The sequence below is a fragment of the Echeneis naucrates genome, chromosome 5 (genome assembly GCF_900963305.1).
Source record: "Echeneis naucrates chromosome 5, fEcheNa1.1, whole genome shotgun sequence".
In the NCBI taxonomy this organism is placed as follows: domain Eukaryota; kingdom Metazoa; phylum Chordata; class Actinopteri; order Carangiformes; family Echeneidae; genus Echeneis; species Echeneis naucrates.
The window spans coordinates 17,453,930-17,471,301 of NC_042515.1; the positions used below are offsets into that span (position 1 = coordinate 17,453,930).

General features: G+C 40.4%; 2 protein-coding genes across 5 annotated transcripts in view; both read right to left on the bottom strand.

The window, feature by feature from the left end:
• Positions 1-2,310: 2,310 nt before the first annotated feature.
• myl2a (myosin, light chain 2a, regulatory, cardiac, slow) lies at positions 2,311-4,872 on the bottom strand. Its single transcript, XM_029501414.1, has 7 exons — positions 4,820-4,872; positions 4,272-4,364; positions 3,640-3,715; positions 3,394-3,498; positions 3,228-3,306; positions 2,974-3,022; positions 2,311-2,762 (listed from the first exon to the last, which is right to left on the bottom strand). Exons 1-7 carry the CDS (start codon positions 4,820-4,822, stop codon positions 2,658-2,660), a joined length of 510 nt encoding a protein of 169 aa, XP_029357274.1. The 5' UTR covers positions 4,823-4,872; the 3' UTR covers positions 2,311-2,657.
• A 1,838-nt stretch (positions 4,873-6,710) lies between these two features.
• The window catches only part of cita (citron rho-interacting serine/threonine kinase a), a 36,179-nt gene continuing 25,517 nt past the window's right edge, over positions 6,711-17,372 (bottom strand). For 2 of the 4 annotated variants that reach the window (XM_029501707.1, XM_029501706.1), the window contains 17 exons: positions 15,751-15,931; positions 15,565-15,656; positions 15,202-15,306; positions 14,874-15,043; positions 12,793-12,873; positions 12,560-12,695; positions 12,294-12,433; positions 12,056-12,148; positions 11,817-11,925; positions 11,535-11,663; positions 11,237-11,317; positions 11,052-11,130; positions 10,789-10,934; positions 9,888-9,921; positions 9,233-9,439; positions 9,040-9,124; positions 8,646-8,669 (listed from right to left, as the gene is read on the bottom strand). In XM_029501707.1, the coding sequence (XP_029357567.1) occupies positions 8,646-8,669; positions 9,040-9,124; positions 9,233-9,439; positions 9,888-9,921; positions 10,789-10,934; positions 11,052-11,130; positions 11,237-11,317; positions 11,535-11,663; positions 11,817-11,925; positions 12,056-12,148; positions 12,294-12,433; positions 12,560-12,695; positions 12,793-12,873; positions 14,874-15,043; positions 15,202-15,306; positions 15,565-15,656; positions 15,751-15,931 (1,892 nt within the window). Of the gene's footprint in view, positions 8,670-9,039; positions 9,440-9,887; positions 9,922-10,751; positions 10,935-11,051; positions 11,131-11,236; positions 11,318-11,534; positions 11,664-11,816; positions 11,926-12,055; positions 12,149-12,293; positions 12,434-12,559; positions 12,696-12,792; positions 12,874-14,450; positions 14,496-14,873; positions 15,044-15,201; positions 15,307-15,564; positions 15,657-15,750; positions 15,932-17,372 lie in introns of all 4 variants that reach the window. The other 2 variants (XM_029501705.1, XM_029501704.1) reach the window with 1 other exon arrangement.

Below are 17,372 nucleotides of genomic sequence, written 5' to 3' on the forward strand. Positions count from 1 at the left end.
GGTCCTGTGGACTGTCTCCTGCAGAGAGGAGGGACAGCACACTGTAATATATAATTCTGTCCAGATAGGGGACCTTACTGCTGAAGTCCTCCCGTCTGCCTTGTACATCGCCCATTCAGGTTACTCCACAATAAAGTACACCTGGTCAATATATTCTGTTAATTTTGTTCAAACATGTCCGTCCCCACCTGTTAATTAGAAATCAGTCAAATTGATGTGGCGTTATCTGTATCTGTTATCCATCAGGGCGGTGGAGGGAACTGAAGAACTGGACGGGGTGCCCCCTGGACAGGCCAACAGACAGTGACAGTCAAGTTCACAGTTGAGCCTACGGGAAATGTAAAGACACCGTTTGACCTGAAGGTGCCTGTCTTTGGAGCAAGCTGGAGTACCAGGAAGGGGCCCACATAGGGCCCACATAGGGCCCACATAGGGCCCACATAGGGCCCAGGGAGGCCCCGCGGAGGCCGCTAGCCCCAGATATCTTCCAGATATCTTCTACTAATAATCACAGCTGGACTAAAACTAGCACACCCTGGAACAGACATACAGAGGGGGGGGGGAAATAATGTTCCACATACACACACAATGCAATATAAGCTAAATGGAGATGCTAAATGAGCAGACAGCAGACACGTAAGCGCTGCATTAAATCGGAATATAAACTTCTGAGAGAACATGAATTGCACCATTAGCACATTAGAAAATGCTTCCCCTGATCAATAACTGGTGTAATACCTCCACAGGGATTTATAAAGTGCCAGGTTCAGCAGTGAAATTGTAATGACCTAGTGATTGCTTTAACCCAATTTTTCTGTCATTTGGCTGATCTCAAAATAGTTTTGTTAAAGCTGTCATTTTAATATTGCTGTGATTTATGGGTTTGTTTTATTGGGGAATCACTTAAAATGTTGGAATTAGTCTGTACAGTAATTGTTTTGATATATGATCATTGCAACATTTTTCATTTTAATCTTTCCTTTTCTGGAGTGGTCACTAGAGGGTGCTCACACACAGATTTACAGACATTCAGATTCAATGAGTCATCAGTCTTTCCTTAGTGATACTCTTTTCAGTGAATGTTCAGGTTGAATTTACTTTCTAATAGTTCCGGTCAGTGTGCACTTTTGTATGATTGTATTAGCTTCCAGATAACAGTGCTGTATTTTATCCTGTCGAACTGTATTACCATTACTCACATAGTCCTGGAACTCCAACATTAAACAATTCCAGACCCCAGAGGCTTCTCCACTGTCACTATCAGTAAAGTCAAAATTGCCCAGCATCTTTGTGGTTGTATCATCTGTTCTGCGGGCTCATGTCCTGGACACTCAGGTGAACGGAGGTGAGGAAGTGTCACTCGGATCCGATGCCTGGAGGTGCCTTAACAGACCTGGCAACCCAAAGAGGGGTGGTGAGGGTGAACTGGAAGTGTCTGACTCAGACCCATGACCATCTGACCCCTTAAGTCCAAACTGTGAAAGACCTTCTTATGGGATGTCAGGGATGTCCATGGCCATGTTCAAAGCTTTGATGCTATGACAACTGCAAGACTCAACAGGAAGCTGCTTGAAGGCAACAGTTGCTCATTTGTCTATGCATGACAACGATTCGAGCTACAACAGGCTCTTACTCTCTACATTCCTATTATTTTCTTAATGCTCCATGATGTGATGTGAAATGTCCCTGATGAGCCAAACACTTTACCCTACACCACTCCCTGCAAACTTTTCTCTTCCACAGAAGACAATACTTAAGTTTGGGGGTAGACATGTCAGCTCCTCTGCCTCAGACTCTTGAGGTGGACCAATCAGGGATTTTCACCCCACCCTCATCATCACCCCATGACGGTCTGGCCAATACAGTAAGCGAATGTGGTAAGGATCCCTTAGTGGCATCCTATTCTGCTGCCCTAACTCCACAGTATAGCATTACCCTCCTCACACCATCAATGCACCAAAATAACATCAGGGCTTTGTCTCACTGGAGCCCTTTGTTTTAGCAGCCAAACATTTTTACACACACACACACACACACACTCTGCATGTACACGCACACAAACATACATAAGCACAGAGGATAAATCTCAAGGGGATTTTAAAGGACCACCAATTGCACATTTGCTCTTCTCAAGTGCCCAAATTCACTACCTAACATGGAATTAAAGATTAGCTGGTATGGCCACGTGTTGAAGTACTAATCCTATAAACATGTGAACATCCCTCACTGGCATTCTTGCATCGTCGTTGGGTCCCCTTCACATAAAATGTTTCAAAATTCATTATTAGACAGCAAGCCGGTAACTGTGTTTGAAAATTTTATTAAACCAACAGGTGCAGACCTAACAATTGGCACTTTTTATATGAAACACAGGAAAGCAGTTTGAGTCTGTACAAAATGGAGAATGAAAATAATTCACTTAGCCTCATGTGAACATGGAAACATACTGTGGATAAAGGGAGAGCTCAGTATGCTGATGCTGTCAATTGTTCTTTGTTTTTTTTGGAGGGGGGCATGGGAGAGTAAATCCTCTAAATTTGATCGTCTTGTACTGAAAGAATGGAACAGTTCATAGCTCCTTGAAAGTTGGGTCACTTTTAAATCATGTATGGACAAAACACTGACTTTGAATTGCATGAAGACGTCGGGCCGAGGGCTTACTCTTGGTCCTTTTCCTCTCCATGGGTAATGATGTGAACCAGGTTCTTGTAGTCCAGGTTTCCTGCCACATCTGGAGGGAAGGCAGTGAACATCTGCTCCATCTTCCCAAAAGAGAGGAGATATTAGCAGGAGTTTCATTATTTATTCAGCCTCTCACAAAAATAACTGTGATCATTCACTGTTTTTTCTTTTTTTTAATCGCATCTGATGTGAATGGAGATGATCGTCATTGATGACGTTAGTCCCTCTGTGCTTTTTCAGACTCACCCACACACACATAATGGTAATTTGCGCAAAGAGACTGTAATGTACCTCCTCAGGAGTGAATCGGTCAGCCTGTGTTGTTAACATCTGTGTCACACTGGTGCAGAAAAGAGAAAGAAGTGTGAGATGATGAGGCCTGTGTTCACAACAGGAGGAAATGTGCAGGTCACAATGGTCTTTACTCATTGCAGATTTGAATTGCAATGAATGCATAAATTGTGAGAAAAGCTGACATAACATTCCCTGTGATGATTTTGCAAATAACAAATTGAGTTTGTGTGAGAACATGTTACACTACTTACTAATCCTTCCTCAGCACACCTTTCCCCTCTGGGTCAAAGACTTTAAAAGCATTGAGAATGGTCTCCTCTGGATCAGCACCTAGATATTAAAAATCGATTCCATTTCTTGACAAAGCTGGGTTTGTTTAGTTTTTTGGCATCCTTAGTGTTCGTTATGTGCTCTTACCTTTGAGCTTCTCGCCGAACATGGTCAGAAAGACGGTGAAGTTGATTGGACCAGGGGCCTCCTTGAGCATCTCATCCAGCTCTTCCTGTTTAACATTGAGGCGTCCTATGGCACCAATAATTTAATTTGGGGGAAAAAAAAAAAAAGTGACAGTAACAGTTTCAATAAATCCTGTATCCATTAGTTAAATTTTTGTGATCTGTCAGCAGGACATCAGTGAACATCAGTGACTTATATTCAGCACACCTAGAGCAGCAAAAGTGTCTCTCAGGTCATTCTTGTCGATGAAGCCGTCTCTGTTCTGGTCCATGATAGTGAAGGCCTGAGATCAGAGGATACAGAAAATGTAAATGAGTCTCTCTACGTTGACAAGCACTCCCAACAGATGTGTGGCCACATGCGATCCCTCTTCACAGGGCGGAAAAAAAAAAAAATAATCTAATCGCTGTCATCCTGTGAGTTTAGATTCTCTGTCTCCCCGTAAATGCTTTGTGTGCAGTCTTTGTCGATGTACACCGCCAAGTATTTATAACCTGCGAGTAACCCCCGGGGTTTAGCCTGGCATCCTGGGCATGCCCTGCAGTTTATCTGCAGCCTAATCACTGATGACACAGTCTGGATGCCGCATGCCTCACTGCAGTCCAGTCAGGGATCGGGAAAATAGACAGGTGGGCATAATACAACAATGAACAATGGAAAGGAGAAGACACAGAGGGAAGGAGAAAGACGGCGTGCCGTCTGTGTATATGGGAGAGTGACACTTGGTCCGTGAGTCTCAACATTGGTGTGCAAGCATGCATGATCATACACAGTTTCCACAATATTCTGTTATTCAAATTTAAACTCAGCAAAATAAAAATTGGTTCAGCATTTCTCACCTCTTTGAATTCCTGGATCTGGGCCTGCTCAAACATGGAAAACACGTTGGAGTTGGCTCCCTCTGCTGTCCTCTTCTTGGCTTTCTTGGGGGCCTTTTGGCAAAAGCATAGGAAGAAAGATGTTGCAGACATGATATGCTACTGAAGTACCACGTAGCTTTCAATGCTTCAAAGCTAAACGGAAGACAGTGCAAATAAAAGGGATTCTGGCTGGTTGCTTATTAAAAGCAGAAAACTGGGTAATATCACAACTAAATAAACTCCAGTAAAATTTAGGCTGTGAGAATCTCCGAAATGGACTTCAATTCCTGAAAAATCTGCTAAAATAAATAATTGTCAGTAGGTGGTGAAAATGATCCATTTGTAGTTCTGAGCTACTTCTTGTCCAATAATTTAATCCTTCCTTGAATCATCACAGGAAATGTTGAGTATGTGTTGGTAACAATTTCTAAGACTGAATTACTCCTCTGTCCTAACTAAAGAGCTGCACCCTTGGAAGAGCAAAATAAAATGACATCCCATAACTATCTTTGCATCATCAGACTTACCATGGCTGAGCAGCTGGGAGGTCAGACCAACAGTGATGCCAGTGAACAATGGGGAGACTGTGGGTGGCCTTTTGTAGCCCCAACCTCCAGCTCTACTGGATGATATTTATAAACTATGCCCTCTTTAGGAAGTGACAGGTAAATGATGCTTCATACAGAACATACAGTATTGCATGTACGCAAAAAGCAGCACACACCCCTCTGTAGAAACAACTCATGATTGACATTGGACAAAGAGATTGGAATAACTGGTCTAGAATATCAACAGCAGACTGAAGGTTAAAGTACTTAATCACTTTAAAGTGCCCTCTGTCCTCAGACCACTGTCTTGACATGTCTGAACTACAGACACTAACAGTATGAGTAAAGATAAAGGGTATAGTATATATTCTGCTGCTGTTTTTTTTTTTAGACTCATCTTTCACTTAATCTTCCAAATTATTTCAGAAATTAAACAGCTGATAAAATGTTTATTTATTTTTTTAATGGATTCATTTAGCTTCATAGCAGCCACCCATCCTCAATGAGGACTCGTTTTAGTGAAGTCTTTGGATTAAAAACTTTCAAAAGGTTTCTCAATTAGACCTACCCTGCTTGAATTGATCCACATTTAAAAAGAAGCTTCCCTCCTTGATTTGATATGCAGATTTATGGCGCCATTGTTTGTACACGGATTCAATAAAAGGCATGAAGAGCGTGTGTGGCAATCACCAGCTCATTAAGTAGTTTATTGAGCTGTCAGGACCATGTTACCGCCAACCTTTGCCACATTTCTCACACGCTTCTTCACATGATTGGCGTTGGCCTACCTTTCCCTTTTAATGTTATGGACCAATAACACAGCACACATATTATAAATGATTGAACTATTGATGGGCCCTCATTCACTCCATGAAGGCGAATGCCCCGGCCAATGAAAGGTCCAACTGTCTCTTCAAATGTCTTTTCCTCTTTTTGAATCTATAGGTTTCAAAAGCTACTGCCATGGGCCAATTTATGTTGGTGGATAATCTGCAACTCTGCATTGTTGTTGAAACCTGTTTATGTTAAATATTAGCAGAAGCCAATATGTCCATGACACACAAAAAATTATTGGAAAAGAGGTTTGACAACTTGTGTGGAGGTGTTAAAGAGCTTGTGAAGCTAAGCTCAGTGATGTCAACAGCAGAAGGTGCGAGATGCTTAAATGTAACACTGCTGGCACTGGACACATCCTTACAATGTACTATGCCTCTGCACCATTAACAAGTCATCCAGAATCACTTGCTGCTCGCAGGTCAAGAAAAGTGACAGTGTGTGAAAATGAGCTAAATGAGCCGAGGTTAGGAGGTAATGCCACAAGCCTGTGATCTAAATAAAGACAGAGGCTGAAAGCCCCCCCTGCACTGAGTCCACTCTCTGTCAAACACAAAGTTGTTGATGAACTAACAGCAGATGTCAGTGGTGTCATCTCACAACATAGTGTTTAAAAGGAGGTTAGAATTAGACGAGTTATTGTTAACCAACGAGGCCACGGCTATTGTTGAAAACTTCATATCTGCTTGGTTTCAGATCCGAGCAGCCGCTGCAGCTACTGTGACTGGAATGACAGGCCACTGTCGCACTGGCTGAGCACCCGAATCAGCCACCTATAAATAGGCTTACCTCTTCTAACACAATGGACATGGACAAATGGCCAATTCACTGGCAGACTGAAGTGTAAGGAAAGAGCAGCTTAGCAGACAAAAGAGCTTCAAACAAGACCACTTTTCACTTCCTCATCTTTGACTTAATGAGGAGCAGCAAGAAAGAAAAGTTTGTATTGCTTAGCTTCAGTTAATGAGCACAACATAAGACAGCAAACGAGAAGTGAAAGACAATGGCTATAATATTTAATATTCTGTGACAAAATCTCTACAGGGAATGCTAATAAAACATTTTCTTAGCAGACATCAACATTATATCCAGCATTACAGCACTGTAATGTGATTGGAGATCATGTGAAAAGAAACATATGTAAAAAAAACAAAAAAGAATGCCAAACCCTTGTTTTTGGAGGGTCATATCATAACCTGTAGAAAACTTGTGCAATCTGTAGCATTGGGTGCTTTCTGCTGAGCTTTTGTGGCCAATGAATTTGTTCAATCTTCTTGGCTTAAATACATTCAGAAAGATTTCCTACGTCTAAAAAACAGCCTATTGTTGACAGACACACTCGGCAAGCTGGGGGGGGGGGGGAGAAAAAAAAAATCATTCCATTTCCACAGTTCAAATGATGATACATAGAAATAATCCTGGTCAGTTCATTCAAGTCAATAAATGTAGTTGGATTTTGGATGTTTAACTTGCCAAGAGGGCCTTAATAAAAGAAAAAGCAGGAGATTTAATATTTATAATAAGAATTGACTGTGCAAATAGCTAGAGGTTAAAAGAAAGGAAATGTTACTCACATGCTTCATTTTTGAATAGAGGAAGAAAAAAAAAAAAAAAGAAAAAAAAAGTATAACCCAAATGAGGCAGAAGCAGAAGACAACACTCCGTTTCATTTCAGATATACATCCATGCCATTGACAAATCAGGAAAAGAACAAGGATTATTTTCATCTTCAGCTTTTAACAGTTCTGGGTTATATACAATATTTAGGGATGTTGTACAAAAAGAAATGCTCAAGTACTATGTTTTAAGCTTCAAACATGATTTTTTTTTTAACCCTCCTGTCATGTAACAGAGCTGAGGTTTTGCCATTGACAGATGGAAATGCATACACAAGTTGGATCCAGATACAATCACTCACTTGATAAAAGACATTTGGACATATTATAAGAATACTCATTGGACATTCAAGAGGACACATAATCACTTTTTTCTTTAACAAAAATAGACACGGCTTATCCAGCCTTGAAATTCCTTCTCAATATATATAAAATTATGTCTTGTCTATTTACAGTCAGATAGCATTCTGAAGGATTACAAAGGTCCTGCTCCATTGCTGCTGGGGATTGTGGGTAGTGCAGTTTTATTGTCAACCTCTCTCAAGGTAGACAGCCATCTGGTTTGTGGTTCCACAGGGCAGGAAGGGTTCATTGATTGAAATTAAAATAACTTGAATTTGTTTGCGCTCCAACTGAATTGTGTCACTGTAACTGACCAAAGTCTCGACAGGAGATTTGTGTTAGCAGATTGTGATTGTAATTAGCTGAAAATGATTGTGTGTTGTCAGCTGAGGGTTGGAGCCAGAAATGCTAGTAAATGTACACTGATCTGCCCTGAACTGTAGCTACTATGGACAGTGTGGAAAGACGCCAGTTGTACTAATGGTGTTTTAAGTGAAAGGCTTCCGTTTTCACTTGTGATGGACTTTTTTGAAAATATTTAGCCATTGACTGATGATAAAGTTGCTACGACTGTGCTTACCTGTTGCAGACTCTACTTAATAAACTAGAGAAGCCCACAAGTCCCCACTTGAGAACTCATATCGCAGATTGTTTTTTTTTTTGTTTTTTTTGTAGATAAGAATTTAAATTGCTACCTTCTCAAAGAATAGAGCACATAAAACCTGCTCAAATCGTAATATGGCATTTTGTTGACCTTTATTCATTTGGGTCAGTTCATTGAGGAAAATAACCTGATTGACTGAATGACATCTATTTATTTCTCGTTTCCTCTCAGTTCTAAGAGCTACAGCTTTTTTTTCCTCAATCAGTGGGTTTTTCAGTTTAGATGCCAGGCAAAACAGATATGTGGCAGTGTTTTATCATGAGTTGGTGACATTCTCACTGGGTCTCGGAATCCTTTCTTTGCAAAGAAATTTCTCTGTCCACGCTGGGTCTGTGGCTCCACTTGCATCTCAAACAGATGATTGGTCCCATACCTGGAAGATGCAGTCAACAATGTGCATTCAGCTACACACATTACCATCTGATGTAGATAAACAATAGTTATGAGCTACAATCAGCTGTGGAGTAACCACAGAAATTGTTTGGCATTTTGGTAAATATGCTTGCCTTCTACTTTGCTGAAATTAACATCAGCGTCACTCTCATTAGCAAGTGGTTAGTTGAGCTTAGCATAACAAAATGATTGGAAACAGTAACAGCTAGCTTGGCTTAATTGATAAGATATCAATTTAGTAAGATAAGTAAAATGAATTCAGTAAAGTGCATTATTTAAAATATTGAACTATTCCTTATTTCTACTTCTACTACTATATACTCCCATTTCAACAGAAATAAATGACAAACCTTGTTAACAGGGTTTATGGGCGTGCGTCCAGAGCCAGTATGAAGCCTTTGCTGCCGCTCTTCGAATCGTCCGGGGGACCTCTCCCTACGAACATCCATAATTCGGCCAGGGGAGCGCTCCATACGGGGGTCTGCCATTGCTCTTCCCGGGGAGCGCTCTAACCGGGGGTCTGCCATGGCCCTGCCTGGAGACCCGACAATCCGACTCTCCAACATTCTGCCAGGGGACTTCTCCCTCTCCAGTGGGCGGCTGGGAGATTTGTCCCGTCGAAACTCTGTTCGAGCTTCTCGGTAACGGTGAGGTGTGCCAGGATCTCCATGAGTCAGGGGGTTGGCCGCCAGCCTTTTAGAGATGTGCTCATTGTAGGATGGAGGCCCACGCTTGTTAGGGCTGTTAGAGAGGAACCAAGACAAAGACGGGCAAGGGGAGTTGGCTAAAGGAAAAGGGATTATCTGTCTAGTGATATGGGTTTAGTATGGCGCTGTGGTGTCAGGTTGATCAACTTTGGTATAGTTATCATGGGGTTGATTGTGAGCAAATTATCCTCACCAGACTAAACTGTAAATGAAAATGTATAGTCAGTGGTGAATGAAAAGTCATTACAGCAAGCACAAGAACAGCTCAGTTTGTGAGCTTCAGGTTGTAACAGATCAGTCTTGGAACATAAAAGGTAGTCACTCTTTATTTAAAAGTTTTTTTCCTGCATTCAACAAGGACAATTTGAAAAGTAATTTTGATTTAAAAAGACAAATCTAATGATTTGTGGCAGATAAAAAATGAACTCCTCTTCCTGCAAAGAATGAAATGAGGGTATTACTACTCTGTGGCAACAATTAAACCATCACCACTTGTGGATATCAACCTGTGCCCTTCAGTGCCAGCTTTTCCCAGTCATTCATTATCACCACCAGTGTGCAAAAAAAAAATAAGGAGGCACATTTAATTCTCCTGCGCAAACACTTTATGCAAAGCAGAGAATACAAATACTCACTCCCCAAAAGAAAAGTGACTAAGGAAGATGCTGAAGTAAATTCCAAAAAGAAGAAATTAAATGTAAACTCTTCCCTTTTGCTTTCAGCTAAAGATAATTTTTCCATCTCTGGGAATTTTTATTCCTGTTGTGAAATTAATTAAGCTTTTCCTATCTAGGTCATTTATTCTATTTCCCTTCAGTAGACAAATGAAAGTATGGCATAATTTATTTAAAAATGCTATAAATGCAGCTATCAGACTATTACGGGTTGAGTCAGAGTACTTAGTGGGCAAGAGAGCATCCAATTAATTTCCTAAAGCAAAATTTTCTCTTCAATTTTCATATTTGGCTGTTGCAATATTATTGATTTACTTGTCTTCTTAATAATGCTGATTACATTTTGTTACAAATTTTTATTTCCCTTATGTAGGAAATTCATTACATTAACCTATATTGGGGTTACTCAATTAAAATTCAGATAGCTCTGGTTACTAAAAATCTCAATATTCAAATTGAATCCCATAGTTTACCCCTGTCTGTCAAATAAAATCATATCACTATATCATTGTTATATCATTTGGTGGTGCCGGATCTATACTGTATTATTGATACAGTTTATCTCTAAATATCCTTTAGCTAAGTTCATATCCTTTCTACAAAGCACTGCAAAGTTGACATGCACTATTCATTGATTAAAACTGTCAGGTTTTAACAAATACTCATTGTGTATGTCCTTACCTGCGCCCGGAGCCATTACGCTGCAAATCTCCTCCACACTCTTGGGTCTGGACCAGGTTTCCTTTGCAGCAGATGACTCTCAGTTTGTTCTGGTAAGATGAGGCCAGGTAGATGGCCCCAGATGAGATAGCTGGGCCCAGGTAGCGCGGGTTTGGGATATCCAGGTGCGCATATGAGTGAGCTCTGGAAGAAGATAAGAATATTTCAAACTGGATCATTCAAGATAGCAGTGAATGAAATAACCAATTAAAAACACAAAATGATCATTTTTACAGGCGTAATTCCTGAAAGTAACCTCACCCAAGAGCAGCGTGTCCCTGAATTTCAATAACATCCAGAGAGTTGAAGTAGGTCACAAACAAGTATGGTTCTCTATAGGCTGAAAGACCCGAAAATAATCTACTTAACATCATTTTAGATTATTGATCATCAAATAATAAACAATGATTTAAAAGTGGCATCAAAAAGTTCCCATCAACACGAACCAAATGAGAGAGGCAGACGGCTCCATTTAATATCATCGCTTCTGCTCCTGCGTCCATATGCATCCACAAACACACCAAATTCTGCAAGTAAGATCTGCCAGTTATCACACAAAACTGCCAATTTATAAACATAAAAAATGTTAATTATCAAAGCACACATCACATTTCCACAAAAAATGTGTTGTTTCTAGCACAAATGGTTCAACTTTGGCTTGTTTATTGGTACGTGTTGGCATGTTCAACAGCAAACACACATATTGAACACGGGTGCCCATTACACAGAAAATAAATGTCTTACCATGGAAACAGAGCAGGTATTCATCTTTTTGTGGCGCAGTGGTGACCTGGATGATGGAAATGGGGAAGCTGTGGGAGGATGCGGCGAAAACAGCTGAAGCTAGTGTCACATCATTTTTATCCAGGAACTCTGCACAAAGAAATCAACACCTGTGAGTTCAATCTGATGTAAATGTTCAATCCTCCCAGTAAAAGAAAAAGACTTGCGTAGACATGCTAAGAACATCATCTGGGGAAAAAAAATTTGATATTTCAAGTAATATCAATGGAAAATTTGAGGTACCTTCTAGCACATACTGCTTCATTTCAATCTCGTAGAACTTGTTGGTGCCGATAATGATACTGTAGCCAGTGAAGTGGATACAGCTGCAGGGCTCCGACGTCTCAATCTCCTGCAATTACAAAGTGAAGTTTAACAGTGACACCTTTTTTTTTTTTTTAAACACATTATTTCCTAAAGAAAAAATAAAAAAGCAGCATTTCAACATTCACATTATCTGTGCATCTTTCAGACTGACTCACCTTTCTGATACAAAACTTGTTGAGGCTTTCATTAAGTCTCAAAATTGTAATTTTAGTGGGCATAGCTGCACAGATACAAGTCCCATTATCAATCTGTAAAGAAAGAACAATTCTGCAATTAGAGCAACACTAAATATCTGCAATTAGACAGCACACCACATTGCTATTACTCTGATCATTAACTCTGACTCAACAACAGACTAGAATGTGTGTAAGGGTTAACAACAACCTGACTCACCTTTCCAGACGAGAAAAGGTGGCATCCTTTCACTGTCTCAAAGATGAAGGGGTTCAGGTCAGGCTGAGCTGGGAGATGGGACTGTGACAAAGACTGTTTCACCTTCTTGATCTCCACCAGACAAAGAGCTCGCTCCTCTCCTGGAGGAAAATGTGCATGAATGAGTCAGTAAAAAAGACGGATCTGGCATTGACATTCAACAGCCAAAATGACTTATGAAAACTGAACATTGAAATATTAGTCCTTATCCAATTTCACATACTGACCAGTGATCATGAGCAGTTTATCAAGCTCCTTTAAGATTTGGATCTGAAAGACGGACGTCAGCCCTGGGATGTGGGTTAAAGAGTTCTTTATGACGTTAAGAGCATACAAACCCTCCTCAGAACCAACCAACACAATCTGAGGGAAAAGATAAAGAAGATCATAAGGGCTTGACAATTGAACATCCACTCGGCTAGTACATTCTTTTTTTGCTATTTTCTCTTTTTGTTTATACCTGATCAGTGAGAGGCAGAGTGCAATTGATGTCCAAACGGTCATCTCCCTCCAGTTTCAGTAGGGAGTTCCCCAGAAGTTTCTATTGGAACAGACAGACACAGAGGGAGGTGGGGTAAGGGTAGGAGGCCGATTAGGAAGACTCCTTTGTTGCTTTGGCGCAAAACAAGCTAACCCAGCAGGGATGACAGCCAGAGAGCCTTCACAAACACCATTTAGTGAACCCCCCCAACCTTTCTAACTAAATAAAGGGTTGTCCTAGTCCTAAACAGAACTGAACTTCGTAAATTTAGCATACATGTAAGGTGGGGACACTGACAAAAACATCACAATAATCATTATTTTAACAAAACCAAAGTATTGCTTGGTATTTAAGGACAACGGGGCTCTATTGGCATCAAAATTTCATACAAAATAATTTCTAGTTTTAGTAAGTGAAACTTAAGTCAAAGTAAAATGAACAAAGATGATTTAAATAATATCCACATAATAGCCACTATAGAGCCATAGAGCTCCATGAGACTAGAATCAAGCAAGCAAGTGCTTCACAGATACTCAGATTTACAGACAAGTGAGGTTATAATGTTAAAAACTGTTCAACAACAATAACCTCATATGGAAAGCAGTTTAAAAAAAAAAAAAACTGTCTAAAGTGGCAGTGATTTATCGCAGGTTGAATGGTCATGGCCATTTTACACGAGATAAGTAAGTAATGACAGGTGTTGCTATGCAAACTGAGTGAAACATGGATGAGACTAAACACATTAACCAGATAGCTAAAAGTATGTGGACACCATTTTATCCTATCCAAATGTAGCTTTGCTCTGAAGCTGTTTGGGCTATGTTGCTAAGATCAAATAATAAAAAATCTTATCACTACATTACATAATTACACTCTGAACAACACATAAGAAATGTTCTCTGGTAGCAAAAAGATAATCCTTGTGTTTTATGTGAGCTCAATAAAGGATTGCTTCACTGAGCTTGTTGTGGAAACACTGGTTTGGGCCTGCACAGAATCCCAACCTCAGTGCTAGCATTTTTGGGATAAACTGGAAGCTGACCAAAAGCCCAAGATAAGTGCTCAACTTTGCTACTACACATAACAGGGATTCAAAATTTGGAAAGCCTTTCTAAACAAGTGAAGGTTGTTATTGCAGCATTTAAAGCACCGTATCGTGCGGGTATCCTCTTATTTTTAGCTAGAAGAGGCAGGGATTCAAAAATGCTGACATCCAGTTGAGATATAATAAACTCTGTCTAAAATGGAAATAAACAGACAAAAAGTGAAAATCCGAGATTAGGATCAGGTAGCTGGGTGTGTGTACACATGTCTGAATTTTGCTGCAAAGGTCAAAAGAAGCACATGGCTTTTGCAGAAACATGCATGCCAGAGCATATGACAGCAGGCCAAGATGCACAGCAGGGTCTGTTCACATCCATGCACTATGCAAATCTTAGGATAGAATGTAGCTGTCACCGCCCCCCCACCCCAACATGATAGTTATCACCCATATATCATATTCAGTCACTGACTCTGGGACTGTGCTGACTACTACCAGACAGCATCAGTGTTGAACAGATAGATGTGCACAGCTACTGCATGCTCAGATGGTCAGTTAACAGAAGCCCAAGCATTCGTGCTGCTAGTTACTGTACCTGAACCAGAGGGGATAGGTTCTTCTGTCTTTTAGAAACACCTGCCTATAATGTGATCCACACAACCGAGTTGAATGGAGATACACACGCACAATATAATCACATCAACAAAGACGATGACACACAAGTAGAAGATGTGGATGTTGAGAACATGCAAAAAGAGAAAGAAGAGGGAGAAAAAGAAGTGAAGGCACTGGCTGATGTTTAATGGAGGCATTCAACATATTTTACCCAATTTTAAGACCAAACAATACAGCCACCCTTGGATTGACTTACTATTTGAAATGTGCTTACTGTAATAAGAAGGTTTGTCGTGTATAAAAGAGACACTGAAGTCTTTCTTCACCTTTGTTAGGCAAACTCTAATTTTGAACCTTATCAGACCCAAGAAGAATCATACAGTAATATGCACATAATACTCACAGCATCAGAATCTACTTTGTCCTTAGATCCACGGCTACCAGCCACCACTGATTCCAGCACAGCCACCCAGCGCTGCTTGTCAGGGAAGCTGGGAGCCATGAAATAGAGGGACTGGCCTGGCCAGCAGGTTGTGTGGGGATGTGATTCCAACTTCAACACATATGGGATGTCTGTGTAAACCCAGAGAAAGATGAATTAGGAGGCTATTTAATTTTTTATTTTGCATCTGAGCACAATGATTAACATTTTGTCCTATTTTGAGATTAAATTGTACATTTAAATATTACAATAGGCAGAGTGTAGTAGGATTATGTTATTGATCTGGTACCTGACTTGGCAGTGTTGATGAGCTCTGAAGCTCCAACAGCTCCATGAACAGTCACCTCTCCATCAGGCATACAGAGCTCAAATTCTTCCTCAGCCTTTACGCAGTCTAGAGTAAAAGACACAGTTTTGCCCTATGTTGTATTCTACTCTTCTAAACCAACCTTGATGGAAACAAACAGTTAAATGATGACAAACCATCACTATTTAAGAAAGGTTCAGTTCAATGTTATGTCAAGTTTAAAATGCATTTCTTCCAAACTTTAATTCTAACAGTGAAAAACACAGTTATAAAAAAGAAAAACAAAGCAAACAACAACCACCCCCCCCCCCCCCCAAAAAAAAAAAAAAAAAAAGCAGTACTGACCCTCTCTCGGCTCACTGTCATAGATGGACACTTTTGTCCCATCTAGCACCACATACTTCCTCTCCCAGCCTTGCTGACCACGCTTTCCATTTCTATGTGTGCAGAGACAGACATACAAAATTTTTCAATGTTGTCTTTAACACACTGCATATGGCCAGAAAGGAAGTATGGGGTTGAGTTGTGTACCTGGGTTGCTTCATCCATCCCTCCAGGCGAACATGCCCACTGGCCTCTTTGACCTGCAGAGCAGGTGAGTTTGCCTTTTCTCTGCACAGAGCCTCTGAAAAGTGTGTGGCATACTCAGCTGGAAGACCGCAGGTGGCCGGAAGACATGGTGAGCATTTAGGGTGGCACAGGGTGTGGCACTCTGCAAGACAGAGGAGTGAATAAAATCTTATCAAATTAATTAGTAAAAAAATTATTTGATAGCTTTCATTAATATTGGAGTTCATACAGTGGGGTTTAGAGATGCTCAAAAAACATTTTCCAGCCAAGAAGCAGAGCTATAGCAGTTAATAAAGTTAAAATGATGCAAATAGCTATGGTAATCTTTACTGCTCTTATGTAATCACAACAGGGGTGGGAATCTTTTACGATCTCACGATTAGATTTAATTCCGATTTTTTGGGGCTACAATTCAAATGATTTGATTCACAATGATTTCTGCTTCAATCTATACTGTAGATGTGCAAAGTATTCCCGGGCATTCGATAAATAGGGCCCTATAAAATCTGCGCTCCGAACCATGAATGAATAAATGAATTAAGGAGGTGACTTGAGCATAGTGGGCGCGGTTCGATTCCCGGTAGGGGCCCTTAGGCCTCTCGGTTACTTGGTGACTTGAGCAACACGGCAGCGTATTGGTTAACGATGTCGCCCCCACAATAAGAAGGGCGTGGTTTGATTCCTGATGGGGCACCTGAAGTTAATTGGTTAATTGGTAACCAGTGAGGGACTGAGCTACAGCAAGTAACATCAACCAAACTAGACCAGACCAGACACCGTACCCCTGCAGAGTAGGGTTGTGTATCTCCACCACTAAGGTCAATTTGCTATGCATCTTGATACACTGCCATTGATGCGATACAATGAAATCCCCTGTCGATACGATTCATAAATTATTTGATAACGATATGACTTAATTGACTTAACCCTAACCCATCAGGTTTCTTACCTCAATAGCACAATTCTGCTTTACTCTCTATAACAATTTGAGTGATGTATAACTATTTGGTTGTTTTCATGGAGCAAAACCAATAAATAATAACAACAAAAAACAAAAATAGAAATACATAATTCTGTATGTTCCGACAGAGCATTAAAATTTATTCAATTGAATTGTCGCCAGGTTCGTTGTGCTACTAACATACTTGATAGCCCCACGGCATTGTTTGCAGATTGCGTGCATCTTGTCAAGTTGACCTCCTCGCTTGAAAACCCGAAATATTGCCACACTTTTGATTTGTGTGTCTTTTTTAGTGCATTAAATGTCTTATCGTTGCTAATCTGGCTCTCGTCTCCCTCCATCTTTGTTGTGTACAACTTTTGCGTGCTTGCGTCAATGCCCGAGAACACGATGGTACATTTACATTGCCTTAGAAAATACGTTAGAATAGGGAGGAGATAGTGATAAACAAAACGATTCAACCATGGTATTTGCCAATGCAAAAAGGCTTGGGGAGATGCTCCGTAAATTAAACCACAAATTAAATCTGATGCACCTTGAATCTACTGGTGCAGTCAAATCCTATATATTTGTATCAGACCACCGATGTGAATCTGTGAATCTCCTCATCCCTACTGCAGAG

What these genes read in the sequence shown, in the direction of transcription:
- myl2a (XM_029501414.1), bottom strand. An exon ending in GTTCGGCGAGAAGCTCAAAG is followed by an intron (nt 3,307 to 3,393) that starts GTAAGAGCACAT and finishes TTTAATATCTAG; the next exon opens with GTGCTGATCCAGAGGAGACC. An exon ending in ACCGATTCACTCCTGAGGAG is followed by an intron (nt 2,763 to 2,973) that starts GTACATTACAGT and finishes TCTTTTGGGAAG; the next exon opens with ATGGAGCAGATGTTCACTGC.